At 39.5% G+C, this 18848-nt stretch overlaps 1 protein-coding gene across 1 annotated transcript in view; it reads right to left on the bottom strand.

Annotated features, from left to right (window-relative positions):
* The window catches only part of FREM2 (FRAS1 related extracellular matrix 2), a 156377-nt gene that overhangs the window by 22191 nt on the left and 115338 nt on the right, over positions 1–18848 (bottom strand). The window contains exons 7-13 of the mRNA XM_021678306.1: positions 12582–12731; positions 10708–10917; positions 8774–8971; positions 7827–7991; positions 7103–7285; positions 2854–2984; positions 790–948 (exon numbers count right to left, since the gene is read on the bottom strand). Coding sequence (XP_021533981.1) covers positions 790–948; positions 2854–2984; positions 7103–7285; positions 7827–7991; positions 8774–8971; positions 10708–10917; positions 12582–12731 — 1196 coding nt within the window. The remainder of the gene's footprint in view (positions 1–789; positions 949–2853; positions 2985–7102; positions 7286–7826; positions 7992–8773; positions 8972–10707; positions 10918–12581; positions 12732–18848) is intronic.

Below are 18848 nucleotides of genomic sequence, written 5' to 3' on the forward strand. Positions count from 1 at the left end.
AAGAACCCCCCTGCTACCCCACCAATGAGGCCCACAGTCTTTAACATCACATGTAAAGACCTATCTAACTTGGGCACCAAATTACTATTTCTGCCTTGTTAATTCAGTAAACATTTATTATGTGCCTATTAGACATAGGTCATGATACCAGGGCTGTTGTTATATAAAAATAAGTACCTCCCAGTTTTGCTCACAAGGAACTTAGAATTTAAAGTCAAGAAAAGGCAAGTACAAAAGTAGTAACAATATGCCATTTTTTAATACTATTCCTCTAGATGTCGCTTGTGTTGTAATCACTTCTTCCTGGAACGGCCTCCCCTTGTCTGACTCTTATCTTAAACTGCTGAAATTCCACTTGAGCAGCCCAAGCCTCGCCTCACACATGGAGCTGCATCTCTAGCTGGCTGGTGACCTCCTCATGGTAATGATCACATCTTGCCCTCTGGTCGAGTGACTGATTCCTATATATTTTTCTCTTCCTTATTTTTAAGTTCCTTGAGTGCAGAGTTCAACCCTTATTTATTTTCCTATCAATGGCAGACCCTGAGATAACACGAGATAACACACTGTGTACACATCAGTTAATAAGCCTCTGTCAGATAAGGAAGAAAAATGGGAGCTTTATTTGATTAATGTGATATTTTCCTATCCCAAAGTTCAAAGCTTATACCTGTAGTGTTCCCACTTTCCTTTCTTCATGGCAAAGCCAGTGCTGTATCGGTTAACATCTGTAATTATTTTAACCAGCTATTGTACAATTTTTCTCGATTTTGTCAATTTCCTACTCACCGTGACACAGACAACAGGATAGCCAGACACGGGTCCAGCACTATCTCTAGCTCTGGAAGTGTCATCGTACATCAATAATGACACAATTTGAGGGACAGAAGGAAAAGTGACATCTGCCATGCTGTTCATTTCTTCTATATACACAATGGCTTTGGTCACCTACAAGGAAAAGATAATTATCTGTGATTATTGAAGTATTTGGATCTAGGAGCGTCTAGTGTATAGTATGATACACATGATGCTTGACAAGCCCCTGGCTTCATTATGAGGAAAACTGTCACATGCAGAGCCCCAGCAGGGCGACAGGCCTTTTGTGGTTTGTTCTAGGTGATCCTGACACCTTGGCCATGTCTTATGGCACCTGGGGAGGGTACATGAGCCCAGGGCAGCCTGGGTTGGCCAGTGGCCCACGAGGTATTTGGGTTCTATTTTTTTCTCCAGATTGTGAGGATAGTGGCTGAATCTGTCTTGGGTTATGGCATGGAAGATCCATGAAAAAGCCAGTTAGTTGCTAGGGAGAGGAATGCTGAGTGATAGGCTGAGAAAAAGCAGATCCTAGGGGTCATGTGATAGCATAGCCATGCTGACGGGGATGCCGGCGAAAATCAAGGCTCTCAATGAGCAGAGACCACTAAGGAGGGCACTTGATGTAATGAGCACTGGGTGTTATATGCAACTGATGAATCACTAAATTCTACTCCTGAAATGAATAATGCGCTCTATGTTAACTAAATTGGCTTTAAATACAAATTAAAAAAAATAAATGAGCAGAGACCAGAAGCAAAGCCTGAAACCCAGGCAGAGTGAGACACTGAGTCACAGACAGGAGAGGAGTCTAGGCACATCCATTGGTAAGGTGCCAAGACACCTTGCTGATAAATTTGTCTTAGCTCCTGAATAACCTTCCAATATCTTATATATCACAGTTTCCAAGTCTGTATCTACTTGCATTTGTAAAAAGCTTGAAGCAATTTCAATGAATCTCTGTTCCTTTCACCCCAGAGTTTAATACAGTGCTCTATAAAAGTAACACTAAAAGAATCATTTTTAATGTGATCAAGACTTACAAAAAATATGTGTGTTAAAGGTTTTCTGCCCATACTTCTTGAATTTTAAATATGACTTTAAAAAAAAAAGGTAAGGCACTGCAGCAGAAATACCATCGAGCAGTAAAGATTACAAAATGGTAAGAAATACTTAAGGGAAAAAAATCTCCCCAATTTGATCTCGTACTAATAGTAAAACAAATAATAAAAGAACTAGAGTAAATTTAAGCATAGATATAATAAACATTGGTCTGTGCCTAAAATTATTTAGTTTTAAAAATTACTTAATGTTTAAAGGTCAAAATTCTGTGGAAAATGTTTACCTTGAAGAAAATCTGGTTGATGACACAATATAAATTTAATAAGCACAGAACATCAGTATTAGGACCGTAACATTTGGTCCCTGAGGCTCTGGACATCAAATTGATAAAACTAAGACTAGCAGTGGGAATTCTGAGGGTTAGCAAACTGTGTTGTGGATTAAAATGTATGTTTTAATGAGCAGTAGCCCTGAATTCATAGTCTCTTCTTTGTGTCGAGATGATGCCTTCTCTCTGGAAATGAATCTCAAATTCAGTGGTTGCCAACTGAAATGAGAAAACTAAGTGGGCTGACGTGGGGCTCAGTGACTCTAGTCCCTGAGTTTCTATACACATGATTTTTCAAAGGAAGAGTAATAGGAACAAAATTTATGAGATGAAAAAGGGATTATGCACATCTCCTTTATAAAGGCTTGCACAAAATCCCAGTAGTCTATTGAACACTATGTGATGCTTATATGCATTTTCCCCAATTAAAATGCTGGGCCTGAATTTTTTTTTTAAGATTTTATTATTCATTTGAGAGAGGGGGAGGGGAGCACAGAGGGAGAGGGAGAAGCAGACTCCCCGCTGAGCAGAGAGCCTAATGTGGGGCTTGATCCCAGGACCCTGAGATCATGACCTGAGCCGAAGGCAGACGCTTAACCGCCCAGGCACCCCAGCTGGCCCTGAATTTCTATCCATATCTTAGTACATACCTGCGTCTCTGCTACCATGTTCTCATCGGGTTTTAGGTGAACAGTGAAGGCCTCTCTCATCTCTCTGATCCCGTCGAAGATTACTTCAATGTTAACAGTATGCTGGGTTTCTCCCTCCTTAAACTCAATTTCTACAAATGCAAAAATCACAGATTTAAGTGTTTTACATAGGAATACATGAAATTTTTGTCAAGCTTTCTTGACAGTGACTCAAAATAAGGAAAATATTGTACACTGTGGCCCAGTATATTTGTGTATGCATGCGTGCGTGTCTGTGTGTGTAGGTGTGTGTGTGTGAATAAAATGGAATCACGAGTTTGAAAAACATCACTTATTTTTACTGTATGCTTTGTATCTGAATATTTTCCATTCTATTCCATTTCATCTGAAGAAAATTCTAATCAGAAGCTACTAAATTGATTTGTTGACTGACAGAAAAAACACTGAGCTGTGGAACAGATCAACAGTTCTAATACTGAGGCATAACCAGATAAACCGGCCTCTCCTCTCCAAAATTTCTGAATCTATAGGACACAAGGCAGGTGACTACAATTGGAGGTATTATGAAGTGTGAGCGGCATTTGCATTATGTATATATATGGGTAATTAAAGGTGGATATAAAATTGAGCTTTTTAATATTATATCAAATTATATTTTAAAAAGACTTTTTTCTGTTGTTGATGTTAATCTTGGAAACTTAAAACCTTTTTTCGATAAATGTGAATGCTATGCTTCCCTTAATCCTGTTTCTCCTCACTAAAAAAATTTGCTTCATTATAATGAAAATTAAACTCAATTATGAAAATCCCTTTTTTAAACGATTCATTTCAAAAGTCTTAAAACATTAAAAATTAATTGATTTTATTGAACTCAAGAGTCAGCAGCTGCCCATACCATGAGACTTGGATAAACTATTTTGTTGGTTTTACTATACCTCTTGAGAAACTGGCTCAGAAGAAAAATTAAAAAAATATAATGCATAATTGTTCTAATTAGAGAAGACAGCAGATGTTGTTTCTGATGTAACTGGAGTTCAATCATTTTAATTCTAAATTACAAATCCTCTAAAATGTGGCAGAAGAAAATGTGTCTCCAATGTGTTTTTCTTCTGCTACTTCTATTTTTTTGTCAATTATGAAAAAGATTTTTTTCTTTAAAATTGAGTAAGCCAGATTCCTCTTTAAAATGAGTTCTGGGAGCACCTGGGTGGCTCAGTCATTAAGCGTCTGCCTTGGGCTCAGGTCATGATCCCAGGGTCCTGGGATCGAGCCCCGCATCGCGCTCCCTGCTCTACGGGGGGCCTGCTTCTCCCTCTCCCACTCCCCCTGCTTGTGTTCCTTCTCTGGCTGTGTCTCTCTCAGTCAAATGAGTAAATAAAATCTTTAAACAAAAATAAAAAATAAATAAAATGAGTCCTCTTTCTAGATATAGCCATTTTCCATATTAGCCTTAGTGTGTTCCTGGCGTCTATTAGTCTTAGATTTCTCATACCCTGAGAGAATTTAGGGTTCTTGTATCAGAGAGTGAAAACAGCTGATCATCTCCAGCCCACCAATTTGTTTGGTCTGACTTGTGTGACCTTGCATTAGAAAATTTGTTCCTAGGGCGCCTGGGTGGCTCAGTTGGTTAAGCGGCTGCCTTCGGCTCAGGTCATGATCCTGGAGTCCCGGGATCGAGTCCCGCATCGGGCTCCCTGCTCGGCGGGGAGTCTGCTTCTCCCTCTGACCCTCCCCCCTCATGCTCTCTCTCTCTATCTCATTCTCTCTCTCAAATAAATAAATAAAATCTTTAAAAAAAAAAAGAAAAAAGAAAAAAAAAAAAAAGAAAATTAGTTCCTAGGGCTACCTGGGTGGCTCAGTCGGTTAAGCGTCTGACTCTTGATTTCGGCTCAGGTCATGATCTCGGGGTCGTGAGACTGAGCCCAGTGCTGGGCTCTGCGCTAGGCATGAAGTCTGCTTAAGATTCGTTCTCTCCTCTGCCTCTCCTCCCCATTCGTGCACTCTCTCCCTCTTAAAAAAAATAAAAATGAAACCCGAAGAATATTAGTCGCTAAAACCAAGAATACCTGGGGGCTTCATAGGAAAGCACAGGTTTTTCTTAAAGTTCTCTTGTCCTTTCCTGCCTGGCCACAGGCAGCTGACTACGGCAGCACAGGCTTTTCTCAGCAGGGAATGGACTTTCTGGTTCAGTAACGTTCCCATTTGTCACCTTCCGCTCCTATTTCCCTCATTCATTGCTTGTTTTAGCCCTGTGAGTTCAAGTGTTGTAATCCCCAGAATGATAGAAACCCAATTTCTTTTTTTTTTTTAAAGATTTTATTTATTTACTTGAGAGAGAGAATGAGATAGAGCATGAGAGGGGGAAGGGTCAGAGGGAGAAGCAGATCCCCCGCTGAGCAGGGAGCCCGATGTGGGACTCGATCCCGGGACTCCAGGATCATGACCTGAGCCGAAGGCAGTCGCTTAACCAACTGAGCCACCCAGGCGCCCAGAAACCCAATTTCTAAGAAGTTAAGAGCTTAAGTATTGATTTTAAATATCTATTTATTTACTAAAGACTTAATTTCTTTATTTATGTGAGAGAGAGAACTAGAGCATGAGGGCGGTGGGGTGCCTCCTTGTCACCCCACTGAGCGAGGAGCCCAACTCCTGGCTTGATCCCAGGACCCTGAGATCGTGACCTGAGCCAAAACCAAGAGTCAGACGCTCAACGCTCAATGGACTGAGCCACCCAGGCGCCCCTTAAATATTTAAATTGTTGTTTTCTTACAGTATACATGCTAGATGATATATAGTTAAGTTTCCTCAATTACTTTAGTCTCTATCTGTCATTTTAGATATTCATATTCTTAGCACAAAAAATATTCTAAGTTTTCTTCTATCTTTATTATTTCTGTTTATTTGTAAGGGACTGACCTCAATTTTGACCATAAGGGAGAAACTGGAATATGGGTCAGAAGAGATTACATTTTCATCATGAGCGTTATCAACAGCATGTTTACATTTATGGGATAAAAGAGACACAGGCTGATTTACTGTCATTTAACCTTTCCCTGACTTCATTGGTCAGTTTACCACAGAGGTATAATTTTTATTTGTGCTTCAACAAAAAGAATTATTTTGTTTCTAAGAAAAACATTTTCTCTTAAAGGTCATATTGCCCATCTTTAGAAGATGTTTCCTTCATGTAAAATCTGCTCTTGCTCATTAGAGAAAGACTTATTTTAAATTTTTCTAATTTAGTAGCTAATCAGTGTTTTTTCCTCTCCTTTTGGATTATATGTGATTTATTTCAAATATATTATCATTATCTGCATAGAGAATAATCTGAGGATAACTTTGAAGCTCTACAGTAGTCAAACTTTTTACCATAGATGCAAAGGAAACAAGCTCCTTTGCAGAAGATGTTTTTTTTCTTCTCTTGTCTCATCAACTTTATTATAGACTTAGTAAAACCTATCCATCACTTTCTAAACTTTGTCTTTCACAAGTTTCGAGATCAAGATGAATGCCTGAAGCTCTACGATCAAGAACTAAAGATTGTTGGTAGTAAGAAGTAGGAAACTAGACACAAAGTGGGTAAGTAGGACTCTACATAATTTATAAACTTAACTTTGCACATCAATTTACATCTATTCTGTCAGCAGATAACTCAGAGAGAGAGAGAGAAGAACTGACTTGTATTAATTCCTCATAAAAATAAATGGTGAAATGGTCCAAAAATTTGAAGGAGGAGGGGGATGGATGAAAAGCACCTATAATGAAATCCTAAGGCCCAGAAAATTCATAGTCTTTTTGGGTGGCATTCCACCAGCCTTTTCCTGACCCTCCATTAACACAAAATTTTCTACCTTGAAGTTTTAGATCATTGGTGTTCCATAGACTAAAACGCTATCTCAGCTACCATGCATATTTTCAGTGTACTAGAATATTCTAGAATAGATATTATTTAGTATCCGATTACCATAATGAAGGTAAAACCTATTAAAAGTAAAAGTAGACTCAGAACAGAAGGTCATCTAGTCTACTCAAAATTTCCCTAAGTGCTCATGCATAAACCCCATAAGTCAAAAAGGAAAATTCTGGAACTAAATTCTACTGCCATTATTTTTCTGATAGAGATTAACGTAAAGGAGTATGCCTATTTTTATTTCAGTTGGATATTTCTCTTCTTTTTCTAAAGGGCACCAGTGTCAGTACAGAGTGTGAGCATCACCCCCCTGGGGGAAGGCCCCGGGAACTCCCCTACCTTCTGACACAGGGTGATAGTCTTTTCCAGAGGTGGCGGAGCCATCCTTGGTGTGGACTCTCACGATGGAAACCTTTGAAGTATCTCCTTGGCGAATCACTGGAATTTTTACAACCACCGACTGTCCCGGTTCTTTGGGTTCACTGATGCTAAATTTGGTTTCTCCAAATTTAATAACAGTCTCTAAAATTGTGGGAAACGTGGACAAATTAAAATGTAAAGGAAATGCTTTTTCTTCATTTCTAATGTTTCTTTCCACATGAGGGGAACTGAATTAGTATTACACTCATGGCTTCTCTCTGTCCCCTCACCCATCATTATTGGTGAGTGGGTTAGGAGAAACTGAGTGTGTATCATCCAGTTCCTTCCTTGGGAATCAAGGAAGCATGTACCCCGGGCAGCCTCTATGTGCCATAAGTCTTACAGAAGTGGGTCCCTGAGAGCGGGAGGGGAGAGAGAAACTGCTGGCCCGGGGGTATCTCTACCCTACCGGAGGTATGAACATGTGGGATTTAACATTAGACATAAAGCACATTCTCCAACATTGACTTTCGATTTTCATGTTTTATTTGGTTCCCCATTTATCTTAGTCTTTTTTCCTATTTCTCAATTGCTTTAAAACCCTTGTCAGAAAGAAGGGGTTATTTTCTGAGCCTCCTAAAACGTTAACATAGATGGGTTTCAATTCCCAATTTACAGGCGAGGACAAGAAATAACTTCTTACTATCGGCATCATCTTGGATCCTTATCAGAGTTTCATTTTGTTCCCCAACTGCAGCCCCAAAGGGGGAGTCGCTTTGTGGGGTGCCAAGAACCAGGCGGAGCTCCTCTACCTCCTCATAGAGTGTGTCGTCCATCAGCTCAAGGACACAAGGCTTTTCGGTCTCACCTGGAGCAATGATAATGACAGCACGTCAGTTCCATCCCATCATGACATCCCAATCACATCTCAGGCCCCAAAGCATACCTGGGCTACTAGAATATAAGCACCACAGGGCATGGATGTTGTCTTTTTCCCTGCTGTACTGAGAGTGCAGAGTATCTGGTGTGTAATAAGCCTCCAATAAATATTTGCTGAATGAATGACTAAATGTTTGAACATACGCAATGAGAGCCCCTATTTGTGTGGGAAATTTCTCCAGTGTCTGTTTTTAAGTTCTGTAAGTCATCTTAGAAAACAAGGGATAAAGAGCAAATACCAATTTTATGTATGAATTTCTAGCATTATGATTAAGAAGCAAATTTATCCACCTTGTACGGGACAATCAGAGTTAGTCTGACTACAGGATGTTTCTAGTACAATTACAGGATCACAGTGATCGAACATTTTAAGGCTCTGAATTCATATTAAAAGTGTGATCTCTATTTCCTTTCATTTCTCTCATTTGAACACTATCTCCCAGCATTGCGAAATCTACATATTTGTTATACCACCAAATTTGTTTTGAATAAACAATACAGCACATCACTGGAAATTAATTCATAAATTGGTACAGACACCAAAAAGACACTGATTCAATCTGTTACAATCGACTTCACCTTATTATCACATAGTGTACACAAAACCACATCATAAGCTTGTTGAGGTCAAGAAGGTGTCTTTTCCTGATATTTCTCATCAACAACTTGGCTTCCTCAAATGCCAAATAAAAATTTCAAGCTCCACCTTACCAGGGAGAAATGTGATGATGGAGCTACCAGTGTTTGGACGTTCCTCAAAGTCCGTCATCACCTGCGCAGACCCCTGCCGGGTGTAACATCTCACTGAAGACCTGTAGTGAACGTCTCCGCTCCTGTGGATCATTGCAACTATCTGCCCGTCATTTTCATTGCCAGTATATACTCGTTCTTTGAATTGCATCTTAGGCACTGCAAAGCAAAGAAACATATGGATCAAGGTGAACGGAAATTTCCTTAAGGAAAGTGGCATTTCAGAAAGCAAGGTTTAGTGGAAAGAATAATGGAACAGAAATGAAAATTGGATTCCTGTTTCCACCCAGTCACTTGACAATGTTTTGGCCTTAAGCAATCACTTAAATAAATTGTTTTGATTTTCTTATCTTTGAAATTCTGCTCTATTTCATGGAGTAGGCAGATGCAGTGAAATGCGAAAAAGTAGATAAAACCAGAGACTTTATCTGTATCTATATGTGTTGCTTAATCATGAGCTTTTCAGAATTTCTGAAATTTCTGAATAATTTCTGAATTATTTCCAAATAACACTCAATATTGTGCACACAGTTAGAAGCATAGTTTACCCAGACCATGTTAGAAAAGTTGATAATGAATATAGTATTATATATACATAATGTAAATATATATATAAAATATTTTTGACAATGAATATTATGTCTGTATTTAAGTGATACCGATGATGGGTAAATTAAATATAGGTCTCATTAACAATAGGTTACACTCTCCCAAGCAATGTCAAGATCATCATGTTTGAAAATTATTCAGAACTCCTTCTGAGGATGTGTCAGAGAGCCCTCCCACGTATCCAGCAGCTGCTTGTCTTACAACTATGTTTTTGGCATCTTAGGGAAATTTCAGGAGTGTCTGGGTGTAAGGAGATGATAGAAAGTATTGTGTTGAGAAGTGGAAAAAGACCATTACATGTGGTTGGCTCCACCTATCTATGGTGAGGGAACTCTTCCCCTCCCCCCCCATTATTGTATTTTTATTAAAAAAAATTTTTTTTTATTAACATATGATATATTACTTTTCAGGGGCACAGGTCTGTATTTTTCAGGGGTACAGGTCTGTGATTCCCCAGTCTTACATAATTCACAGCGCTCACCATAGCACATACCCTCCCCAGCGTCCATCACCCAGCCACCCCATCCCTCCCACCCCCCAACACTCCAGCAACCCTCAGTTCGTTTCCTGAGATTGAGTCTCTTATGGTTTGTCTCCCTCTCTGGTTTCGTCTTGTTTCATTTTTCCCTCCCTTCCCTTATGATCCTCTGTCTCGTTTCTCAAATTGTGGTGAGGGAACTCTTGAGACACAATCAAGATATTGCTGGCAATCTCACTTTTTTTTTTTTTTAATTTGAAAGGACTGCCTAATTTTATCAAAATGGTCAGAAGGACAAATGAAGACGTGGTCAGACAGGGTATTGTTATGGGTTGAATTGCTTCCCCTCCAAATTCATAGATTAAAGGTCTAACCCCCACAACCTGAAAATGTGACCTTGTTTGAGGCTATGGTCTTTATTGAGGTAATCAAGTAAAAATGAGGTCCTTAGAATAGGCCCTAACTTAATAGAACTGCTGTCTTTATAAATAGGGGAAATTTAGACACTGTGACACACACAGAAGATATAAAGACCCATAGGGACAAGATGGGTATCTACAAGCCAAAGACAAAGGCGTGGAACAGATCCTTCCCATGCAGCCCTCAGAAGGAACCAACCCTGCCGACACCTTGACTTTGGACTTCTAGCCTCCAGCACTGTGAGACGAGAATTTCTGAGTCCATAGGACTTTTTATGGCAGCCCTAACAAACTTATATACATATATAAACTGCAGGTCATCATTTCACTTAATCTGTATATAAATAGCCTATGAATGTAATTATCATTGTAAATGAATAAACACTCACAATCCGAGACAGAATCATTTATGGACACTGTGGCTTTGCTGGGCTCGCCGAGGGCAGCATTCATAGGCATACGAAGCACTAGTTCAAATTTCTCAATTCCCTCCAGCACCGGTTGCCCAAGGTCATCCAGGATGATAACACGAACAGTCTGCATGTTGACTCCAGGTGCAAAATCTAAATTCCGACTGATTCCCACATAGTCTGTTCCAGCTATACGCATAACAAAAGAATTATTCAGTTGGGGACTGACTAAACTAAATTATGAGAAGCAAATTATGTAGATCTATTTATGATTCTTTTTAAAAAAAATATAGAGACCAGTATAACATTACAGAAAAATACATTCAGTGAAATGCAAAGGATTAGTATCATATTGGTTTTCAAGATGGTAGAACAAAGGTCTACCATCTGAAACTTTATTTTATTTACATCTAATGAGTTAGTTTAGCTTTGGTTATATAATCCCTCTATCTTTATTTTGGAATTCTTGAAGGGAGCTAATAAAAATCAGGTCTGAAATAATCAGCACATGAATCACATATGTGATCATCATAAATGACCTATAAAATATATACATTTAAATTTTGTTAACATCAGTTAAATATCTGTATTTATTTTCCAAAGCTACAAGAGAATATCCTATTTAGGTATGTGTTTGCCTGTTGGCTAAAGAAACACATTTCAGGTATAAGCTTTTGTCCCACACGATCCGCCCACACTCACGCCAGGCAAGGAGAGCAATCCTTTATTCTCAAAGACGTATTTGATTTTTGGCTTATTTTTTCAGACCATGGGATGCAAACCTACTGTTGACACCTCCATTTATGTCTAAAGTAGTTACAAACAAAACTGTCTGTCAATTTTTAGGCCCCACATTCATAAAGACTGGGAGTGGGTGACAAGGGTTTGATATTATTGCTTCTTTGTTTTCATACCTTCTGTTCTTCTAACCCTCATTTTATATATATTCTCTTTACTTCTGAATATACATCTATGAGTGTATCTGCCCTTAATTCATTTTTTAAAATCTCTATCTGTATCTCTTTGTGGTTCTTCTTGTATTTTTCTTTTCCTCTGCTTCTTCATCTTTATTCTCACCTCTCTTTCTCTGATTTGAATTTTTCTTAAAAAATAACTAATTTGGTGAATCAAATGCTTATTGGACACTTACTACATGCAAAGCATCATGCTGGTTCCACTACGTGGTATGGCCCCCGTTTGCTTTGTGTGATAAGTATGTGATGGGCATATGATGTATGTGTGTGCGCACATAAGAAAGAAAGGGTGTATTGTTGGCAATTTAGGAGAGAAAAAAAAGGAAATTTCTAATCCTATGCTTACCCTAAACTTTATGATCAACTCTTCGGAGATGTAAATCCCAGAATAAAAGCCAAGTGCTTCCTGGCTAGGGTAGCTTATATAATGAAGTGTGGAAAAAGCCTTTGGCTCTGAAGTGTTTATGGGGGCATCTGGTTAAAATGAAGAGGGAACCAAGTTGGAGATGCACATCTGCATGACACTTACACGTCATTAGATTTCTGTGAGGGTGGCCAGCATGAACATTCTTGTGCATACCAATGCCATAATACTCAGGTGTAGAGAACCAAATTCATGCAAATACAGGCATTAGAATTTAGGGTCATTGACTTACACGTTTGCAATGTAGCCTCCAATTTGTGGCTTTTCAATGTATTTTCTCACAGTAATACATAGAGCCTAGACTTACCTACGATATAATAATAATTTCAGAAAATAATTCCATTCATCCAGACCACTTTCACAGGCGTGAAGTAGTTTAGCTTTAAAGTATTTTGCGTCAAGGTGAGCTGAACCCAGGAGAACGATCAAAAGAGCTGCCATAGGAAACCGCTCACCATCAGCAGAGGGAGGATCCGTTTTCCGGGATCTGACTGTGACACTGGAAGACCTGGATAGGTCCGTGCCTGTTCTCCACACCCGCACCTCTGCGTAGCCGGCGCTCTCGTCCACGGGGTACTCGATGTCGCCGAAGTAGAAGACAGGTTCTGGGAAGAAGGAAACAGTGCCCCGGTGGTTAACTGTTTTCTTCCGCATCAAGCCAGACTGATGGAATTCCAGAGTAGAGTTAGCTTCCTTTTACTGACTCCTTTCTATCATATTTTCTCCTTTCAGTAAGATAACATCCCTTTAATCTGTAGATTTATATAGTTTTCAGGTCAAAAGACCTCTGCTGAAAAGCAAAAATACTTATGGATAAGTGCTTCGTGGAACATTCTCGTCTTGAGGCTTGAGTTACTTTGTCCCCCATCTGTGAGATTATAAGTGGCTCTAAATGTACTTCCTGTTCAGCTGAGCTGGTAAAATAGTCCCCCAAAGGAAACAAAACACACAGGCTGAAATGCAGTAAGTTTGGTCCGACTGCTCATTGTATCGTCACCTGGAGACTATTTGTATGAGGACATCTTCTGGTCCGTTACATATGGCCTTAATCCAGCATCTTTGGGTCTATAATAACCACTGCAGAGTTAGCACCTATTGGCATAACTAGACTAAACAACTATAATCACCAGTCCTGAAGACCTTGGGGAGACCCGGACATGACTGTAGGTTACCTGTAGAGTTTTGGGGGTGCCTAATACCAACTGAGATTCCACTAGAGAAATAAGCTCCTACCAAGGGATTTGTCTTAAACATGTATGAAAACGATGGGACTTAGTCATGAAGGCAGGACACATGTTTTGGAGACTCTGTTTTTCTCTGGCACTGGTGATGAATTGATCCAATCATCGTCACTCTGACTCCTCCTGTGACGGACAGTTTCCCTGGTGAGACAGCTGCCAAGTCACAGGGGTAGTAGAAGTCAGCTGAATAACGAGGGACACTGAGAGAGAATTTGTGGGCTGACTTATAAAAAAACTTACTTTGAAATATTTATAGACCATAAGAAAGCGTAGAAATAATAGAGGGTATATTTTTACCCACTGTGAGTTTGTTTTATAACCAAACCTTGACAAGGATAAATTAATTTGATTGTAGACACAGAATAATAGCCCTTTGACTTGAGACTTTATAGTCATCTCTGTCTGGTTTCACAAGACTCAAAAGGACTGAGTCTCAAAGAGTCATATAGCTCATCAATGTTCTTCAAACACAAGACCCTTAAAGAGACGACCATCATGTCTCAGAGCATCTAACTGAATCACTAAACACACAAAAATCAAGCAAAACCCTACAATCATGGCTTACAACCAAAGGCAATCCATTTTGCGCACTGTTTAAATTGAGCATAAATTCTTTATTTTTCTGACCCAAATAAATTACCTTTATTAAAACTAGAAAATTATGTTTTCTTTGTTTTTCCATATGGGGGGCATAATAAAAGGCATGCAGTTCCCCTGAACTCTTGGATAATACAAAACCAACCTTGGAAATTTTGTTTGCCTATTTTGGTTCATGGGGTGATAAATCTGCCCAGGGCATACATCACCTCCTTCTCATCCTTTCAACTTGGTCGGTGTTAGGGCAAGTGAGTGTGTGTGTACAGATGAGGGTGTTAGCTTATTAACCTTAGTCAAGGCAGGCCTCAAATACAGGCCAATAAATTCCTTACATTTCTCACACCTAAGGAGGGGGCAAAGGTGAAGACAGAACTCTGAAAATGCTTATTCTGACCAGATGGCCAAACCAGGCACATCTGTATGTTTTTTCAAAGGCTTTTAACATTATTATGGAGGCTTGATCATTGGCATCCAACGTGATCTCTGTCTCTTCACATTGCTGGCAAACCATATCATCGTACAAGTTAAGTTTCTGAGTTATGGGAGAGAGCCATGAAGTGTGGTGAGGGGGAGAATCTATATAACAGAACCTCCTATCTTCCGATTTCCCTCCTCCTCACAGATATATATAGAAGTGGGACAGATTAAATCATGTAAGGGAATATGACTGTTAAACACTGAATGGGCTACATATCAGAGACAAACTGATGCAAAACATGTGTGTGTTTAGACTCATTTTGTCAACAATGTGTCAGAATTTTTATGTTATAGTTTAATGGGTAATTCATATAAGGAAAAAGTCCTATGTAGTACTCTGAAAATTATGTCAATCAGCATATAGAGTAATGATAATAGTTACTGTATTAGAACATGAACTATGTGTCTGACGTATATGCTTTATAGGCGTGTGTGTGTGTGTGTGGTGTGTGTGTGTGGTGTGTGTGGCAGAGAGGGGGAGAGAGAGAGAAGAGAGAGAGATGAGAGGGCCTGGCACACGTGACAATGCAATAAATAATATGATTTATGTGAATTGATACAAACAGTATTATCATAATTGCTTATTGGATGGTATGTTGTTACCTCCAGCAGAAAGAAAGAGGGGAAATGGAAAAAAGTTTTAATCCTAAACCTCTCAATTTTACTACAGCAACCAATAGAAGCATTAGAAAAGATATTTCCTTAAAATTAATTTGTTGAAAATCAGTAGATTTACGTGATTCTTCTCCCTCCTATGCTTCACTGATGACAACTAGGAAATCGATCTATTAATCAATTGTAATCACTGCGGCGAATGTTAGAGTGATTAATATAAGCTTAAAACACACTTCAATCGTTTTTATAAGAAACAGTTCTTGTTAACTGCCTAGTTTCTTAGGATATGAGATAAAAATAAGTGGCTAGACATGAGTACCTCTCTATCTTTTCAGTGTAGTTGAATGAGAACTGAAAAGAATAATCATTATTATCATTTCAATTTCTCAATACCTTGTCAAAAATCTCTACAACTTTAATATTGTTTATAACTGTTACCATTTGGACAGAATCTCATGTAATATAAATGAGTTAAAAATCCTTCAAGTAGTGAATTGAGTTATAATCACTGAAGATAAATGGCAAGATGTTCCTGGAACATTTTAATGTGTAGGTAATAAGCAAGTAAAAGGAAGCAAAGGGTAAATAAACCAAGACTGCCAACAGCTGAAGGATACCTACACGGAATCCAGAAGAATGGCTTGTTCTGGGAAATTACTCTCATTTATGAGCAAGATTTTAACTCCCCTTTCTTCGGCAACATGTTTGTTTTTGTCTAGGAGCTTGGCTTCTCTTAAAATTTCACTGCAGACCTTTGCCTATTAGTTTTGTAGAGACCCACATTACAACTTCAAGTACTTTAGAAAAAGCCTATTTATTCTGTAATCAGATCTCAAATAGGCTCTGTGCTGTATAAGTTCATAGTCTTAATGGAGAACACAGTAGGTGGCTGATATTATGACCTGAAATGAGAGAAGAATCTAATAAAGTCATGTATCCTACAGCCTGCACCAGAGAATACCATAAAGCAGTTATTCCTCACCACTCCAGGACACATTAATGATACTCCGGAATGCATGTTTATTCCCTCTGCAGAGGAAAGGTAAGTTATACCCAAATAGTGTGTGTCTGAGCAGTGCAAAGGAGCTTTTAATTTAGCCCAGTGAAACTTACAAGGGAAGCCAAACTATTCTCTGTATCCTTTGTGGTGTTACTCTTTTAAGTAGAGGGCACAGATGAAGCTATTGACTACAGAGAAGTCTATGTTAGCTCATTAAACAATAACACGCTTGTAAAGAATTTACACGCTTAAAAAAATGAACACACTTTTCCGGGGGGGGCGTACTTTCACCACAAACAGCAGGGATAGGATCCTGTCTGTTTCTCACAAATGTGGTTGATGAGGAGGCTTGGCAAGCCAGATAAGACATTCACAAGGACAAAGGGAAAAGAACTTAAGTTTTTCCTCAGAGGGAAAAAGTAAACTTTTTTTTTTTTTTTTTTTGCTAAGTCTATGGTGTCTAGATTGATGTTTACAATTACATTGTGTCTCATGAGATGAAAGAAATAGGTGCCAGTAGTAATTGCTATCTGGAGCCAAATCTTATTTACTCACGTGTACAAGGACCATCAGTCAAGGAAGCTTTGTAGTTCTAACTAACATGTTTGCTTAGAACGGAACAAAAATGCAAGCTTTCATGCTGTCTTTTGGTTTAGCGCTGAAAATAATACAAAGAAACCTCCCTAAATTATTTTCAACTCAGGTCTCTGTTCTGAGCTCTGGACCTTGATAGCTAGCTGCCTCCTCAGCCCTGTGCACCTCACAGCAAACTTCTTCCAAAGAGTGTCAGGAGAGTCACCTCCACTGCCCGCTCCTGGTTTCTCTTGGGCTCAAGGGCCACCTTCCTAGATTTGGCCAGCACACTTGCCATTGTAATCCCACCCCCCCCCCAAACCCACTTAACCAGGCTCTTAACCAAAAAGTTCATCCCTCGAAGCAAATTTCATCATGGTAATCCAGCTACAGAAAACCTGTCAGGGTTCCTCACCATTCGTAGATTGCTCGCAAACTCCTTAACATGGTTTACAAGACATTGGAGCCTCGGGTCTCAGTTTACCTTTAGATCTCATTTTAGGGTCCCTTCTGCTCAATAGTCTAGGGTCTTGAATGTCTTAAAAGTGTTGCTTCCAGGCTTTGCTGTAGCACCCCCTGGGTTTTGCACACTCCTTTCTTCCTCCTCATGGGGGTAACCCCTGCTCCTTCCAGACTTCTGCTTAGAAGTTACTTGTGCTAGGAAGCACTCTGTCTTCCCCATCAAAGGCCCCACTCTCTCCACTGGTGGGGTCTCCGAGTTTTCTGAGGGGAGGAATTAAGCCTCCTTCATTCACTGGTGTTTCTCCAATACTTAATGTAATGAATGCTTGGCAGTAGGTGCTCAATCAACATTTGTGGAGTGAAGGAACATCAATAAAATAGGATTTTTTTTTTTTTTCAGAACAAATGAATAAATACATCTTTGTGGTGGGTGAGTTAGAAGACTACACTCTTGGGACACCTGGGTGGCTCAGTTGGTTAAGTGTCCAACTTTTGATTTAGGCTCAGGTCGGGATCTCAGGGTCGTGGGATTGAGCCCTACGTTGGGCTCTGAGCTCAAGGGGGAATCTACTTGAGATTCTTTCTCTCTCCCTCTGCCCCCCTCCCCCAACCTGGTCTGTCTCTCTCTCAAATAAATCAATAAATCTTCAAAGAAGAGTACATTCTTAGCATCAGGTAATGGGAGTAAAGAAGCCTCTGAAGAAGGAGCAAGTGGTTATCCTTGTAGTAAAAGGACTTCATAGGGCTGCCTTTTGGATCTGGAGGAAGTCCAAGGGGAAAGGGAACTGAATCACAGTGAACTCAAAGAAAGAGGGTTCTTTCTCTTTTTTAATCCTTTGCCTCCAGGGGATTCCGAGTAGGATGTGCATCGGAATCTCCCAAGATCAGGGGCGCCTGGGTGGCTCAGTCGTTAAGCCTCTGCCTTGGGCTCAGGTTGTGATCCCAGGGTCCTGGGATTGAGCCCCACATCGGGCTCCCTGCTTCTCCTTCTGCCGCTCTCCCTGCTTGTGCTCTCTCTCAAATAAATAAATAAAATCTTAAAAAGAAAACAAAAAAAAGAATCACCCAAGATTTAAAAACTGATTGGATGCTAGGCCTCACCTCCAGTTGATGGAATTAAAATTTCCAGGGGGCACCCCAGGCACCAGTGTTTTTTGTTTTTTTAATGCAAAATATTTTTTATAGTAGTTTTCAGTTCACAGCAAAATTGAGCAGAAGGAAAAGAGATTTCCCATATCCTCCTGACTCCCTCCCACACTGCACCAGTGTTTTTAAAAACCTTCAGAGGTTTCAGCAATCTGTGTGTTGTTTTAGCTCATTTCCGCGTCTTTAGCAAAAAATGACTACTTGTTGGGTATCACACTAATTGTTTTGATTCAATATCTTCATCCTCACCATCACCTTATGAGGTATGTACTATATTAATCTTGTTTTCACAGAGAAGGAAACTAAGGATTAAGGAGGTTAAGAGACTTGTCCAAAGTCACACATGAGGGAAACGAAACAGTGGACACCTAGACAAAGCCCGAGCCCTTAACTGAACTAACTAACATTAGCTAAGGCAAGAGAGGAGTCCTAATACAAAAGGTTTTCAAGCACCGGGTGACATATGGAAGTGCTGAATCACTATATTGTACACCTGAAACTAATGTAACAGTGACTTCTGCTTAAAGGCATTTTGTGATCTTCTATCTTACATTCTCTAATCTAGCAGCAATGATAGATTAAAAATTAAAGGTAATATGCCATTTGTTTTT

Source organism: Neomonachus schauinslandi, chromosome 3 (assembly GCF_002201575.2).
Source record: "Neomonachus schauinslandi chromosome 3, ASM220157v2, whole genome shotgun sequence".
In the NCBI taxonomy this organism is placed as follows: domain Eukaryota; kingdom Metazoa; phylum Chordata; class Mammalia; order Carnivora; family Phocidae; genus Neomonachus; species Neomonachus schauinslandi.